Raw genomic sequence first — 17108 nt, 5'->3', positions numbered from 1 at the left:
CTAGGAAATGAGATAGTATCCACTGGCAGTTTCTGTAATGTCTAGGGCAGAATTTCTTCTTTAAGCCAATTTGGTATCTGACTGCCTGTGGGCTGGCTCAGCAGGGCACCCTATTCTGTGCCCAAGCCCAGCGGCTCCTGTGGCTCCTGCGGTGCTTTCCCTCTCCCTCCCCTTCCCCTACCACTTTCTCTGTCCAGTAGAAGCTGGGTGGTGCGGGTGTTGGCTTCAGAGTTGGAGGGCGGTGCCCAAGACCCTGGTGGGTGAGTGTCAGCGCTGCACAGAGGAGGGGCGGAGGCGGTGGTGGGAGGCGTAGGCAGAGGAGCCTCCTGCAGAGCTCCCTCTCGGGAAGCAAACAGTGCCCCGGCACAGGCAGAGCGCCCCTGGGGGCGGACCCCCGGCACCCTCATCCAGCCATGGCTCGCCCCCGGAGCCCGCGACCTGCGCTACCTGTGTTCCTCCTGCTGTTGCTGCTGCCACTGTTGCTTGGAGCGGGTGAGTGTCCCCTGTGCAATCGCAGGTCCGCTCAGCTCTGCTCCTGCCCGGGGTTAGACAGAACGGGGATTGCGTAGGTGGTGTCCAGGTCACCGCTGCCCAGAGGGCTGAGACACAGTACAGGCTCCAGATCCTGGGCTTCCGAGTCTGAGGAGCTGGAGGAAGAAGCCCAGGGTGCTAGGGAGGGGTTGGGTTCCATGCCTAAATCTGTTTGAAATGTTGTAGCTTTTGAGTACCAGCAATGGTCAGGGCATCTAAGCATTTCATCACTCAGGACTCCCTCTTCTACCTCTTTTGAGATGTGGCTGCACAGTCACAGAGGAACCCACAGCTAAGCCACTAAAGTACAGCATCTCTAGGAAGCAGGGAGAATAAGAAGCCAGACTGCCATTTGCCCCATGTGGACTTTAACTCTTCTGTCTGCTTTAAGGACTAGGGAAACGGACTCTGAGTACAGATGAAGAAAGATAAGTATTTGTCAGAACTGACCTATTACAAATTTGTGTTGTAAACTGCTGCCCAAAATCTGCTGCCATAGTTATTTGGTTGTATTATTGAGAATGTTGCTCACACCAAGCTACACACACACACACAAACACACACTTTTCAGGATATACTTTATTATTTTAACTGGAGCAGAAAATTGGCTATTGGGCAAGATGGGCTTTCTGTGCAAGCTGCCCAGTACTGTGACTTGTCCTATTGTAGATGCCTGTAGATAGGTATTTTGTAGCATTTATTGTTCAAGGTCTGGTTTTAGAACCCAGCCATTCTTCCAAGGATGGGCATCCTGGAATCCATGAACTCAGGGAAAACATCCATGGCCTTTGAAAGTGGTGTGGGTGCCTGAATCTCACTGTGGATTTCCTGCCCAGAGCCTGAGAATCCTGAGCCACAGAATACATGTGGATCAGTAACCTTGGTCCAACTGGTGGTATTGCAGAAAAAGCAGTCTTGGCTGTCAGACAAATGTGGAAGGAAGGAGGGAAAGGAGTGGTCGTCCAGACTGACTCCAAGAGTAAACCAGGGAGTAAGGCATCACATCTGATACCACATCCTGGTCTGACTGCCCAGGAAATTTCACTAACCTTAAAGGTGTATCTGCATGTTAGGATCGGTGGTAAACTTTAAATACCTTCCTCATTAACTAATTTAGTGGAACAAGTTCTACTTAGTTATGATGAAATTTAATTGTCCACCAACTTCTTTTGTTGAGATGAAATGCCCCTAGATCCACTGCTGCTCAGACTTGGTGAACTATAGGATAAGAAATAGAGAGGTTTATTTTCCAAAATTTTTATGACTCAACATTTAGCTCAGTGAGAACAATGAGAAGTACACCTGTTACATATTTTTCAAATTTCAAAAGCTTATTTTTTCCATCTTCCATATATAAAATTAACAAATGTGCTTTTTTGAACTATACATTCCCTTCGGAAAGTCTGATATACCCCTCAAAGGGCCTAACCTGTTTCTTCTCCATCCCCTCCATCAAGAAACTCTGGTTTAATTCAATCTTCTCATCTTACATTTGAGGAAACTATGATCCAGAAAGTGAAATAAATTGTTCCGCTTGGGGCTGGGACTTAGGTGAAGTGAGTGAAGGGGGTGCCGAGAAACTCAGTAGTCAAGATAAATATTTTAGTGTGATAATTTTATGTCATTTTTTAAAAAATAAAAATTAATGTAAAAATGCATTATGAATAAACTATCCAAATTTTAAATAAAAAGAGCAGCAATGTCATGTTGAGGCTTATTGAAGCCTGAAGTAAAAGGAAAAATCAGTAGTACTGTTGATTATGCATTCAAGATGGCACCAATTTTCTTTTTTTTTTAAATTAGATTTTTTTTTTATAGAGGCATGATTTTTATTTATTTATTTGTTTGTTTGTTTGTTTGTTTATACATGCACTGGGTACAGTCAGAAGCGCGGGAGGGTGAGAGAATTCACCAGAGCCAGAGCGGGGAGCAGAGCAGGCAGAAGGACGGAAGCACACCGCTGAGGGGAGCAGCGGGCGGCAGGAGAGGTCTGCGCGCCATGTGGGACCCTCCTCCGGTGGCCGGGGAGCAGGCGGGGATCGAACCAGCGCCGCAGAGGCCGCGGGCAGCTTCGCAACCCAGTGCTCAACCGCTGAAGATGGCACCAATTTTCAAACTTTAGGCTGCAAAATAATCTCCAGCGAACTTGCTAAAATTCAGATTCCCAGTCTTTGTCACCAGAATCTTTATCTGATTCAGTAGTTCTGAGATGGGGTTTAGAAACATGCACTTTAGTAAATAATCTAGTTGTTATTGTGTGTTTGGAAGAGGGGGCTGGACCAATTAAGCCCTGAGTCCCCTCCTATTTCTGGGACTCTTTGATTGCAGCTACAGGGATGGGGCCCAGGAAAACTTTAGAGGTGCCTCACAGAATGTCTCTTGCTATCTGTTTATTTCTTAAAATTCACAATGAATAAGTGCTTTTCTAGGTACTGGCAACAGACATGGAAATCTAGAGAGAAAGATGATCAATAAATCAAGTTAAAAAAAACTTGAAGTGATGACAGAGTCCCATTAGAGCAATAATGTGTTAGTGACTAGAGGGCCACATTAGTTAGTTGGGCATGGCCTTTCTGAAATGACACTTAAACTTCAAACTGAATTACCAAAAGAGGCTGGCCATGTGAAGAGCAGAGGGAAGAGCATTCCTAGCAGAAAGAAAGGCTGGGGCAAAACCCTCAGGAGGGATTTAAACAGAGAAATGAGATGATCTGTTTTACAACTCTTTTTTTTAAAAAAAAGATTTATTTATTTATGCATATGAGAACTGGGGTACAGGCCAGACATGCGGACATTGAGAGGATCCACCAGAGACAGAGTGGGGAACAGAACAGGCAGATTGACTGAAATATATGGCTGAGGGGAGCAGTGGGAGAGTCAGGAGAGGTCTGCTGTACCCTGTGTGTGGCTCCCTGGCCGGGGATCGAACTTGTGCTGTGGTAGCTGAGGTTAGCTTCATAGTTCAGTGCTTAACCCCTTGCGCCACCAGGGGAGGCACTGATTTACAACTCTTTAAGAGATGACCCTATATAGTGCCAGTCAGCATTCAAATTATGTTATAATCACAGATGGAATGTCATACATATAGCAATGAAAATAAGCTTTTTACAATTTCACTTAACTGTGTAAATTTAGTAAACACAATGGTGAGCAAAAGAAGCCAAGGCACCAAAAACACATGAACAGTTGGAAACCAGGCAAAAACAATCTGTCATGTTAGAAATCAAGATACTGATTTCCTTGGGATGATGGTGATTAGAGGCAGGATCTGGGGAGCTAGTAATATTTGGGTCCTTTTATCTGGAGCCTGGTTACAGTGTCTGGTTTCATGAATTTCAATCTGTGAAATTCATTCAACTGTAAATCTTTGTTGGCATGAAGTTTTCTGTATGTTATACTTTAATAAAATCTTTATTGCCAAAAATTACATACAAATGGCTACCAAGTAAATGAAAACTACAAATGAGGTACCACTTCATACCCATGAGGATAGCTATAATAATAATAATAATAATAATAATAATAATATAATGGGAAATAACAAGAGTTGGTAAGGATGTAGAGAAATTAGATATTTGTCCATTGTTGGTGCAGCCACTGTGGAAATCAATTGGACAAAAGTTAAAAGTAGAATTACCATATGCTCCAGGGATGCCACTCTCAGATATACAACCAAAAAGAATTGAAGTACGTAAGCAAATACCTGTACATGAATGTTCATAGCAGTACTAGTCACATAACCAAAAGACGGAAACATGCAAATGTTCATTAACTGATGTATAGATAAACAATGAAATTTTCATCCACAAAAACCGTGCTACAACATGAATGAACCTCATAAATAGTATGTTAGGCTAAAGAAACCAGATACAAAAGAGAAATTTTATGATTCCTTTTATATGAAATATTTAGAATAAATAAATCTGTACATACAGAAAGCAGATTAGTGATTTACAGAGTCTAGGGGGAGGAGAGAATGGGAAGTGACTGTTTAGTGGGTCTGGGGTTCTGGGAATGATAAAAATGTATTGGAGTGATATAGAAGTGATGGTTGTACACCATGGTGAATCTGTTCTGTCCAGATTATCACAACTGTAGACTCTCCAAGTCTAGCTAGGTTCTTTCTGTTCATACTTTTTCCTAAAGATCTTTTCTGCCACCCCAAAACCTTGCTGCCCAAAGTTTAATCAGGAATTCCCCCACCCTGTTCACACTTGGTACTCCTAGACAGCTACCCTGATCTTAATGAGACTCACCTGGTCTCTCTATTGCCACAGGGGACCCCCTCCCCACAGAGGGCCGGTTCATGAACAGCTGTATCCAGGCCAGGAAGAAGTGCCAGGCTGATACCACTTGTGGAGCTGCCTACCACCATCTGAATTCCTGCATCTCTAATAACAGCACCCCATTGTCCCCAGAGGAGCCGTCTGTCCCTGCAGACTGCCTAGAGACAGCACAGCGCATCAGGAATAGCTCTCTGATGAGCTGCACATGTCACCGGCGCATGAAGAATCAAGCTGTCTGCCTGGACATCTATTGGACTGTTCACCATGCCCGCAGCGTTGGTGAGGCCCCCATCCTAGAGAGGACTAAGTTGGGGAAGATGACTTCTAGGGGTTATATTCTAATCTTGCAGGATATGGACCACATGGTAAATTCTGACAGGAGTGATAATGAAACTTTGCATTTGACATCAGTAAGAAGTGGGGAAAAAAATGGCAGGATCCTTTTGGGCCCCTATAACAGTACCCTCACTTCTCCTGACATTCAACTTTCATACCTAAAAACATGTGGCTTTCTCCTGCAAAGCTCTAAGCCAAGTTGAGACCCAACCTGGGGAGTTTCTGAACAGAAGGGTATGGAGAGGAGATGGAGGAAAGCATCTGAACCTGTAGAAAAAGTTCCAAGTACTGTGTAATCTTTAAGTTCTGAGAAATTGGGCAGTGACATTCCGGTCCAGCCTGTAACAGAAAGGAAATTCATTAATCAGACAAAAGATGGTGAGAGAGAGAGAGAGAGAGAGAGAGAGAGAGAGAGAGAGAGAGAGAGAGAGAGAGCGCCAAGAGCCAAAGAGAGGAGCTTCCTTTGACTCTTGCTATAGAAAACTGCCTCTATTAACCAGCTTTCACTGGGCCATGCTGCAGTAACTAAACAGTAACTTATAAAACAAAGGTTTCCTTCTTGCTCATGTTCCATATTGGCTGTTTCATATGTCTTCTTCATTCATGGATCCAGGCTGAGAGTGAAGTCTCTTTCTGGGATGTTTCCTTCTCATGGCAAAGGGTACAATAGCAGTACCATACACCTGATGACTTCAAAAGCTTTTCCTGAGATATGATATATGAGGCTTTTGCTCACATTTCATTGACAAAGCAAATCACTGGTCAAGCCTGGTAATGGTGTTGGCAGGGAGTGTGTGCCGCTCCCACGGGAGACATTGAAAAGTACATGGCAGTAAGTAAGGATATAGACTCATTGAAAATGATAATACAACTAGTATAGTCCCCCCCCCTTGGTCAAAACATTCATTTTCCTCTCTGTCATAAGCAAAATACCCCTACCCATTTTCCAAGAAAGAAGCCCTCGGAGTTATATCCGTGATGACATCAGGTTCCAACTCTAGGATCTTATGATAATTTCTCTGTCAGGTCTGGATACAGAAATCCTCTTGATCTAGAAACTGATGGACTAGAATGACAAGTCCTCTGCCTCCCATGCATACTCAATAAACCTTAATGGAATAGGGACAGGAGAAATACAACATGATCAAGGTAGAAAGGGGAGGCACCCAGCAGACTGATAGCAATTTTGAAGTCCCGCTTCACAAATGTTGCAAGGGGGAAAAGGGCCATTTTCCCTAAGCAAGGATTGTTCTTTAATAAGACCCAGTGTTGGCTCCATGAGAATCAGTACTCTATACGTTGTTCTCCAGGATCTAAGCCCATCCCTCTGGAGGAGCCTTCCTTTCCCATTCATTTCTTTGGCTCTGTCTGGAAAGGGCTGTAAGAGTGTAATCTCCTTAGGAATTGAGCAGCATCCTCAGCTTGCTTCCCACCTACTTAAGGAATATTGGAGCATTTTCAGTCTTAAGTCACAGTCTTTTTCCCCCCTGAGCACTTTTGTCCAACAGGCAGGATTTATTAGATACCATCTTAATCAATGAGAGATTTCCACAAAGGGCACAAGAGCCACATACTTGATTTGGTCTTTGCTCTGAGGCTGAGTTGTATTGACTTTATTTCTCAAAGAATTTTTCATTTTTATCTTTTGCCATTTGAGTATGAGAAGTAGTTGCATCTTTTAATCCTGCAAGTGCTGAAGTTTCAGAATTCCCTTTTCTGTTTCCTTCTGATTTGCGAGCTGACCAATTCTCTGAGCTTTCGTCTTTCTGGCAGTACTTAGCCAAATGCAGCCAGGAATGGTCAAGAGAAACTAGTAGCCTGCTTCTCAGATTCTTCTCCCTAAGGCACAATTCATTCAGTACATCATCTCACTTCCAAATAATTACAGGCAACAATTTTACCAAATGTTTTGCCATTGCATAATGAAAGCTGCTTTTCAGCCTCCAGTAACAGCTTATTTACCACCTACTGCTTAGTCCCAAAGCCAATACTATACATTGTAGATTGTTTTCTTGCTTTTCAGCCTGCTGCTCCACTTGTAAATATGATTGCATTTCAAAATAAGAATTTGCTAGGTTCTAATAAGAATGTGCTGCAGTAACAACAACCCAACCCGCATGCTCTGACTTTCATAAAAGAAAATATATTCTTGCTCCTGTTACACATCTACTGCTGGCTTTCAGTAGTTGGCTTTGTCTTTACTGTACCTGTCCTCTTCAACTAGGGATCTGGACTGGTAGTGGTAAAAGAGCTACAGCAGAATCCTGTGATGGTACTTAAAGCATCTGCTCAGTTGTGATTTGTGTTACATGACTGAGTCTGACATGTGTGGGAAAGCACACTGCTTTCAGAGAGCATAAGAGTCAATGGCAACAGGGGGGCTGTATAACCCTCCAGCAAGGTGGCTAGCAAATAATTGGAAACAGTAATGCAATTTAATATACACCTTGTCCCCTGCTAACACTTCATCCTAATTGCTTTTCTTTTAGAACTTCCCCTGAGGTATCTTCCTGGCTCCTCTTCCCCCGGCCCCCACTCACTTTGGGAGCTTCCAGGTCTTCCCAAATATATAAACCACCCTCTCCTGTTTGCCTGATATCATCCATATTCCTTCCCTCCTAAAGATATATTCACAAAGGCTTACTGGGTTGCAAATCTACAAGCTCACGTGTCTTGCCTCTATTTTTCTCAAGACTTATCAACCAACAACCAATAAGCACCTACTTTGTGTGAACTATGCAGTGAATTTATAAGACCACGTGAGTCTTGTAGGAGCCCATACCCTATGGGGTAACTGAGAGATGTGTTTCCTTTTATGTCATTGTCTCTTTTCTGTCTCTGCTTTTCTCAGTCAGGTCCAGTTTGGGATCTGACCTCATTTCCATCTAGAGCAGAGTCCACCACGGCCCTTTCCTCAAGAGCAAGAGGAAACAAGATAGCATCCTCTTGCCTGCTTATGTCCTCACAGGCAATATGTCTAGGTGGCGAGGAGCAGAGACTGGGATAATAGTTCAGGTTTTAAATCCCAGCTCTACTTCTTGTTAGCTTATGTGAACCTGAGCAAGTAACTTCACTTATCCTGTGTTTCTTCTTTTTTATCCAAAGGCTTTTAGCAGGATTAAATGAGATTGGGGACACACACACACATATACACACACATATGTATATGTATTTTTTTTTTAGATTTATTTATTTATACAAGCACTGGGTACAGTCAGAAGTGCAGGAGGGTGAGAGAATTCATCAGAGCCAGAGAGGGGAGCAGAACAGGCAGATGGAGCGAAGACACTGTTGAGGGGAGCAGCGGGCGAGGCAGGAGAGGTCTGCTGCGTCATGTGGGGTTCTCCCTGGTCAGCGGGGAATCGAACCTCTGCAGACAGCTTCGCAGCATGGTGCTCAACCGCTATGCCACCGGGAAGGCCCTATGTATTTGTATTTTTAAAATTAATTCACTTATTCCGTAGTGCCCATCATTAAATGAGGTTGGTAATATATATGTGAAATATGTGTGTATATATAGAGGGTTTTTTCCCAATTACTTCAGTTATACCGTATTGCCTAGCATAGCAGTATGCTCACAAATGGTAAAGGGTAGCTTTGTTATTCTTATCATTAAGCCCAAGCCAAGCCTAAGTACTCTTATGTTCCAGCTTCTTTTACCTTTGCACAGCTTGCAGGTAGAGATTATGCTTTTTGCTTTACTTCATGGGGTTTGAGGTCTGTTCTTCAGCCTCAGCTCATCTTGCTCCCACCCTTAGCTTGGTCCTCAGGATTCTAGTGCTCTCCACTTTGTCCCTAGGTGACTATGAACTGGATATCTCCCCCTATGAAGATACAGTGACCAGAAAACCCTGGAAAATGAACCTCAGCAAATTGAATATGCTCAAACCAGGTGTGGAGGGCTGGCTGCGGCTGGGAAGTGGGGGTTGGGGCTGGGTCCTGAGGGAGGGTGGCTGCAAGGGAACACAAGTGGGAGATTTGGGGGAAGAGTTCTTGCCTATCAGGTAACTAAAGTTGTGCTGGGTCAGGATGAGAGTCTGAGCTTGAACATGGTGTGTCTCACAAGTCAGCAAGGAGCAAGATTGTTAGGAAGCCACTCTAACAGGGCTAAGTAGGACTCCAGGGTCCAAAAGGTGGGTCTCTATAAAGGCATGGATGGGAGTGGCTGCAGTTCCAGGAAAAAAAAAAAAAAGTGCCAAAATGGAGCATTTAGCCTTGTTCAAGGCAGCTAAGAAAATAGCTTTTTGTCCCTGAAGACTAGGAAATTGCTTGTTTTCAGGGATTCTAATGAGATGGGTGAGGTATTGGGCGGGGAATATGGGAAGAGAATATAAGTCCTCAGGGGTGACTCAGGGCAGGGAGCCATCTGTCTGGCAAGGACCTTGATGCATGTTCTTCAGGAAAGTAAGGCTATTGCATTAGTTAGAAAGGAACACACACACACACACACACAAACACACAAACATTTTTTGAGAATGATGTGAGCTTTGAGCTCTATATATTAGAATTTTTTTTAAAGATTTATTTATTTATTTATAAAAGCACTGGACACAGTCAGAAGCATGGAAGGGTGAGAGAATTCACCAGAGCCAGAGTGGGGAACAGAACAGGCAGACTGATGAAACACACTACTGAGGGGAGCAGCGGGCAGCAGGAGAGGTCTGCGTGCCATGTGGGACCCTCCCCGGAGGCCGGGCATCGAACTGGCGCTGCAGAGGCTGCGGGCAGCTTTGCAGCTCAGTGCTCAACCACTGCCCCACCAGGGGAGGCCCTATATGTTAGAATTTTGAGAGAAGAGCAATAGAAATCGTTACAAACAAACTCATAATTTCAAGGAATAGGTGAATAGGCTGTTCTAGTTACTCCATTGTTCTGACTAATGTAATATTCTGTAATAGGAATAACACTGTAATTTCACAAGACTAAGTATGGGAAATTTTTATGCATGCATCAGTCAATGAAAGACAGGCAGGTTCCCACCCATCACAATCCTTAAATTAGAGGGTTCCTGGGGAAACTGGGCTCCAGTTCGCAGAGAGGATTGGTGACTTGGTGCCCCTCTCCCTTCAGACTCGGATCTTTGCCTCAAGTTTGCCATGCTATGCACTCTTAATGACAAATGTGACCGGCTGCGCAAGGCCTATGCAGAGGCGTGTTCCGGGTCCCGCTGTCAGCGCCACTCCTGCTTGCGACAGTTACGCACCTTCTTTGAAAAGGCCCCGGAGCATCTCGCAGAGGGGCTACTGCTGTGCCCTTGTGTGCCTGCAGACCAGAGCTGCGGCCAGCGCCGGCGCAACACCATCGCCCCCGGCTGCGCGCTACCCTCCAGCGTCCCCAACTGCCTAGATCTGCGTGGCCTCTGCCTCTCTGACTCACTGTGCAGGTGCCAGAGCTGGGTGTGGGCGGCAGGGGTGGCCAGGGGTAGTGCGCAGCACTCCTTCCAGACTACCTTCCTGGGTCAGATCTCCTCCACTCCCAGGATCATGGACTGACTTCTCTACGTAGCAACTCTAATATTTTCTGAAACTTCTCAAAAATTATAGTTTCTTTCCTTTGTTTAAAAATTTCAGAAAATATAAAACTGTATGAAAAAATGCCGCTCAGAACCCATCCCCTGAAGATCATCTATCATATTTGGGGGCTAATTTCCTTCCAGCCTTTGTATTTATTTTTTTATTTTTAAATTTTTTTTTTTAATAGAGGCATGTTTTATTTATTTATTTGTTTGTTTGTTTGTTTTGTTTATACATACACTGGGTACAGTCAGAAGCATGGGAGGGTGAGAGAATTCACCAGAGCCAGAGCAGGGAGCAGAGCAGGCAGAAGGACCGAAATACACGCTGAGGGGAGCAGCGGGCGGCAGGAGAGGTCTGCGCGCCATGTGGGACCCTCCTCCGGTGGCCGGGGAGCAGCCGGGGATCGAACCGGCGCCAGCATAAGCAGCGGGCACCTTCGCAACCCAGCGCTCAACCGCTGCGCCACCGGGGAGGCCCCATCCTTCCAGCCTTTTTAATACACAGATGAACAAAGTTAGACATTCAGTGAATATATTTGTATCTTATTTTAAAAAAATTTTTTTTAAAGATTTATTTATTCATGCATACGAGAACCAGCATACAGGCCAGATGTGTGGGAGCGTGAGAGGATTCACCAGAGACAGAGCGGGGAACAGAACAGGCAGATTGACTGAAATACACTGCTGAGGGGAGCAGTGGGGGAGACAGGAGAGTTCTGCCATGCCATGTGGATTTCTCCCCAGCTGGCCAGGATCGAACCCGCACTGCAGAGGCTGCAGACAGCTTCACGGCGCTCCGCCCAACCGCCTGCGCCACCAGGATGGCTTGTGACTTAGTACATATCCCATGAGCATATTTCCATGGAGGTAGGATGGGCTCTGATGTGAATTTAAAAAAATAGAAACTTAAGGGGCCTTCCTGGTGGCGCAGGGGGTTAAGCGTCAGCACTTTGAAGCTATCCACAGCCACTGCAGCACGAGTTCTATCCCTGGCTGTCCAAGGAGGTGACCCACATAGCTCAGCAGACCTCTCCTGTTTTGACTGCTGGTCCCTTCAGCAGTGTATTTCAGTCCATCTGCCTGTTCTGTTTCCCACTCTGTCTCTGGTGAATTCTCTCACCTCCTATACCTCTTGCCTGCACCCAGCTCTTGTATGCATACATAAATAAATTTTTTTTTAAAAAAAGACGCAAACTTAAAGCCTGGTTTATATGACCTGGAGCCCTTCACTTAATCTAAAATTCCATCACTTAATCTAAGGTTCCACTTTCCTCTGTGCAAACGGGAATAATAATGTAGATCTCGTTAGATTCCAGTGAGAGTAAATTACATAATTTGTGGAGAGTGCTTAGCTTCCTGGTGCAGAGTAAGTACTCAATGAAAGGTGGTGCTTATTTTGTCATTTACTGTCCTTTGACAGATTGATTTTTTTTGTGTGTGTGTTTATTTTTATTTTATATATTTTTTTACATCATTTTTCATTTTAGAACAATGTATGCATTTTCATCTTGGTTATAGTCCCCATACAATTCCCACTCCCCTTGTTTTGATCCTACTCCCTTCTCCTCACCCCACACCCCCATAGTGTGTCTCTGGTTTATTGTTGCTTGTTTTTTTTTTTCTTTAATTTAAATATTTTATTTTATATAATTCTTACATCTTTTTTCATCTTTGCACAATGTATGCATTTTCATTTTGGTTATATTCCCCATACAATTGCACCCCCCACCCCTTATTTTGACTCTAGTCCTTCCTTTTCCCTGCTCCTCCCCGCCCCCTGTAGTGTGTCTCTGGTTTGTAGTTGCTTGTTGATTTTGATTTTTACTTTATTATAATTAGTCTTTTTCCCGGTCTCTTATTTAGGTTTTCTAAATTCCTGCTACAAGTGAGGCCATCCAGTACTTTTCTTTTTCTTTCTGGCTTATTTCGCTGAGCATGATCCCTTCCAGCTCTATCCAGGTTGCTGCAAATTGCATGAGTTTATTTTTTTGATTGCTGAGTAATATTCTATTGTGCATATATACCACATTTTCTTGATCCAGTCATCTATTTTTGGGCATTTGGGTTGTTTCCATAGCTTACCTATTGTAAATAGTGCTGCAATAAATATAGGGGTTCAGGTGCCCTTTTGAATTAATGTTTCTGTGTCCTTTGGGTAAATACCTAGGAGAGGAATTGCTGGGTCATATGGAAGCTCCATCTTTAGCAGATTAAGGAATCTCCACACAGCTCTCCATAGTGGTTGGACCAGTTTGCACTCCCACCAGCAGTGCAGGAAAGTTCCTTTTTCTCCACATCCTCACCAACATTTGTTGTTGCTAGTTTTTTTTAACACGTGCCATTCTCACTGGTGTAAGATGGTATCTCATTGTAGTTTTGATTTGCATTTCCCTGATTACAAGTGATGTTGAACCTTTTTCATATGCCTGTTGGCCATTTGCATTTCCTCTTTGGAGAAGTTTCTTTTTAGCTCCTCTGCCAATTTTTTTTGTTGAGTCTCATCAGCTCTTTGTAGATTTTTGTGATCAGTCCTTTATCATTAGTGTTGTGTGCAAAAATTTTCTCCCAATTGGTGGGGTGCCTCTTTGTTTTGATTACTGTCTCTTTTGGACAGCTTGATTTTTAAATGCCTACATTATACTCCATTTTATGAATGCCCTATACTTTAATCATTCCTCTATTGCTATAAATAATGGTGCAATCTGTATCACTTTTTTTATTCTAATTTAATTGTGCCTTAGGATATGTTGTGATAAGTGCCATTACTAAATCAAAAGACATAAAGAATTGCAAGATGTTTGATACTTATTTTCCAAAAAATAGGAAACGCTTATCCTGGCTTTCCTCTGCCTTTTCAGGAGGAAATACTCACTAACTTGAAGTTACCATCCATTCCAGTAACATTTGTTGATAAGAAATTACACCAACCTTGTTTTGCCACCTGGTTCTATCACTTAATTCTCTACAACCTTAGAAACCTCAGAGTTGCATTTTCTCCTTCTGTAGATTATCTTTTTTTTTTTTAATCTTTTTTTTTTTTTAATAGAGGCATGCTTTATTTAGTTTGTTTGTTTGTTTGTTTGTTTGTTTGTTTATACATGCACTGGGTACAGTCAGAAGCGCGGGAGGGTGAGAGAATTCACCAGAGCCAGAGCAGGGAGCAGAACAGGCAGAAGGACCTAAGTACACTGCTGAGGGGAGCAGTGGGCGGCAGGAGAGGTCTGCGCGTCATGTGGGACCCTCCTCTGGTGGCCGGGGAGCAGCCGGGGATCGAACCGGCGCCGCAGAGGCCGCGGGCAGCTTCGCAACCCAGCGCTCAACCACTACGCCACCGGGGAGGCCCTCTGTAGATTATCTTAATAATCAATAATTTTCATACCAACACTTACTGGAATATTTGTTATGGGCTAGTTAAATGGTTAACATGTATTAACTCCTGTAAGAGCCTAAGAAACTCTTCAAGATAAATGCTAATATTTTTATAACTTTCTCAAGTTCACCCAGGTAATAAATCAGGTTTGTTAATGAGGTTTGAAATGTTTGGAGTAGAGATTTTGGCCTAGAATGTATCCTGCTAACCATTATGCTACGCTGCCTGTTGTTTGTAACTCTTACTGTTACTGGTACATAACAGGTGCTTGGCTAGATGAATAGATATTGTCCCTTCCTCAGTTCCCCACTGAATGGGCGTGACAGAAGTAAACCACCAGTCTAACACAAGGTAAAATGTAAGGAGAACTAGACAGCAGAATTATAAATAGGAAAACATGCTCATAATCCTACCTATTGTAGGATGTGTTAATGAGGATTTGTAACACTCATTAAACACTTAATATATAATAGGCATTATACTAATTGCTTTACATGCTTTCTCTAATTTTCTCCTCACAAAAATAAAATGGTGTTTTTATCTCTTTTTGCAGTCGAGGAAACTGAGGTTAAAGAAGTTGCCTGAGATCTCATGATTTAGGATTGTGAAAATCAATTTCAAAGTGATGTGCTGTGGTGGCTGGGGTGGTGGTACATTTAATTATGACAAGACCAGGCTTCACTGAGGAGGAAGCCCTGGGCAGGGGAGAATTTGGCACGAAGCAGGACAAGTTAACTAAAGGGATAGCTAAAGAGTTAACTAAAGGGTGAAGGCTGCAGCAAGGTGAAGGCTGCTGTCCAGATTTTCAATGGGGACACTGGAAATTTCTCTTTTAGGTCACGCCTGGCAGATTTTCAGACTCATTGCCACCCCATGGACATCCTAGGGACCTGTGCAACAGAGCCATCCAGATGTCTGAGAGCATACATGGGGCTGATTGGTGAGGCTGGGGTTGTGTGTAGGGAGCCCACAAGTTGGCCATCCCTGTGGGTGAGAATGCTCTGGAGACTCAACCCAGTTGAGTGGTCCTGAGGCAGGTGGGAATAGGTGGGAGCTGAAGTTGGGGTTGGCCTATGTCCTAACATTCCTCTTCACCTCACAGGGACTCACATGACACCTAACTTTGTCAGCAGTGTCAATACCAGTGTGGCTTTAAGCTGCACCTGCAGGGGCAATGGCAACTTGCAGGAGGAGTGTGAGCAGCTGGAAGGGTCCTTCTCGAACAACCCCTGCCTCAGTGAGTGTGCTTCACTTGTTCTCATCCCTGGTGGCCAGGTCAAGGAGAGGAGAAGGGTCAGCTCTGTAGTCCACCATACATCTCCTGTAGATAGAGCAACACCGTCCTCAGCAGAGGCATCCCCGACCCTGGGCCTTTCTTCCTTTTCTCTCTTCCTGAATGTCCCTCAGGCTGCTCTTTCAACCTTACCAGGCCCTAGGAACACTCTTTAGCTCAAGGAATAAGCAAACAGAATGAAGCAATACCCTCTTTCCACCTGCTACCACCTAGCTTATATCCCAGGAACCCTGATGCTTTCCCTTTCCGTCCTTGGGGACCTAACTCTCTGCATTTGTCTGCTTCTCTCCTCTCCTCAGTGGAGGCCATTGCAGCTAAGATGCGTTTTCACAGCCAACTTTTCTCCCAGGACTGGGCAGACTCTACATTTTCTGTGATGGAACGCCAGGTAGGGCCTCCTCTGTTATACTTTGCATATCTTTATTGGATCGGCTGGGAGAAACCCAAACAAGACAGACAAGGAGATGAGGGAGAGTTTGTGACCTCCTTGTCATGAAGAGGCAATAGATCTCTAATGGATAGCCTAGGGGAGGGGAACCTTGACTGAGGCTGAAGTGGTGAGGGGGACAGAACTAACTTCCTTCCATTTTCTTCCACAGAATAAAAACCCTGCTCTGAGGCTACAGCCCTGGGTGATCTCTCTTTTCTCCTGCATACTTACCTTGATTCTGCTCCTGAGCCTCTGGTAGCTGGACTTCCCTGGGGGCCCTTTTCCCTTCTATCATACCCAACCTGACCTGCAGTCTGCAAGGGATGAGAAAAGGGCAGCGTCAAGAATGAGGTGCAGTACACAACATGGTAACCCTGGCACCACCCCACATGTGGAATCCAGATGAGGCCACAGTAGAAGCCAATGGCTGAGTTTTCATTTCCTCTGTGTCTCCTTCCTCTTCTGATCCAGGCTGCTCCTCATCAGGATTTGGTGGCCATGGCTTAGCCATATCTTTGGGTGGTGACCAGCTTTACCCATCTCTATCCTGATCCTTTCCTCCTGCCCACCAAGATCAACAGTTATTCCCTACTGCATTCTCCAGATAGGCAGTGCTGGGTGTTCTGAGATAGCCTAGAAAGACATTCCCCATTGTGAGAAAGACAGTAACAAGACTCCTGCCCCCTTTTCTCCTCCTCTGAATGGGTGATGGGAATCAGCTGCCTCCCCTACCCTGGGGTCCTGCAGAACATTTGAGCATCAGGAACCTGAGAATTTGGGTCTAGCTTTCTTCTTGCTACTGTCTGACAGTCCTTCCAGTCTCTTGGATCATTAAACATTTGGACTTAAAACTTTGCTCTTTTCCCATTTTCTCACATTGTGAATTTCTATAGAACTAGAGATGTTACAGACAGAAGAGCACAGGCCAGGTGATCAAGAGACCACAGTCCTTCCACCAACTGCTGTGGGACCTCAGGCAAGTCTCTTAGCCTCTCTGTGTACTTGACATGGAGAAGGAAGAAAATATAGCTTATGTGAAGCTGTGGACCTGGTATCTGTTCTACCTCCAGCCATATACTGTATAGGATCTGCTACAGTAACTGAGAATGGGAGGATCCTTAGTCAGCCACAGCATTTACTGAACACCTTGTTGTGTTTTTGATCTTAAGGGGAAACTGGTTCTTGATTTCATTTGTAGTCCTGTTGGGATAAGGTGACAGCCTACCATTGTAAATTGGTTGGAAGAATATACTTATAGAGCTGTGGACATTTGTCTGTTCATTCATTCACTCACTCCATAGGCATCTGATGAGTGCCAAATCTGCAAGGTGCTGTGCTTGGTGCAG

The 17108-nt window shown here is 44.3% G+C and overlaps 1 protein-coding gene across 1 annotated transcript; it reads left to right on the top strand.

The window, feature by feature from the left end:
• Window positions 1–413: 413 nt before the first annotated feature.
• On the top strand, window positions 414–16041 carry GFRA3 (GDNF family receptor alpha 3; the record flags this gene model as incomplete). The annotated part of the gene is made up of 8 exons (XM_084252468.1): window positions 414–492; window positions 4809–5096; window positions 8953–9045; window positions 10224–10536; window positions 14875–14978; window positions 15141–15275; window positions 15632–15720; window positions 15932–16041. 8 exons carry the CDS (start codon window positions 414–416, stop codon window positions 16019–16021), a joined length of 1191 nt encoding a protein of 396 aa, XP_084108594.1. The 3' UTR covers window positions 16022–16041.
• Window positions 16042–17108: the final 1067 nt, after the last annotated feature.

The sequence above is a fragment of the Talpa europaea genome (assembly GCF_964194135.1).
Source record: "Talpa europaea genome assembly, chromosome: 13".
NCBI classification, from domain to species: domain Eukaryota; kingdom Metazoa; phylum Chordata; class Mammalia; order Eulipotyphla; family Talpidae; genus Talpa; species Talpa europaea.
This window is presented reverse-complemented; position numbering and strand designations above follow the sequence as displayed.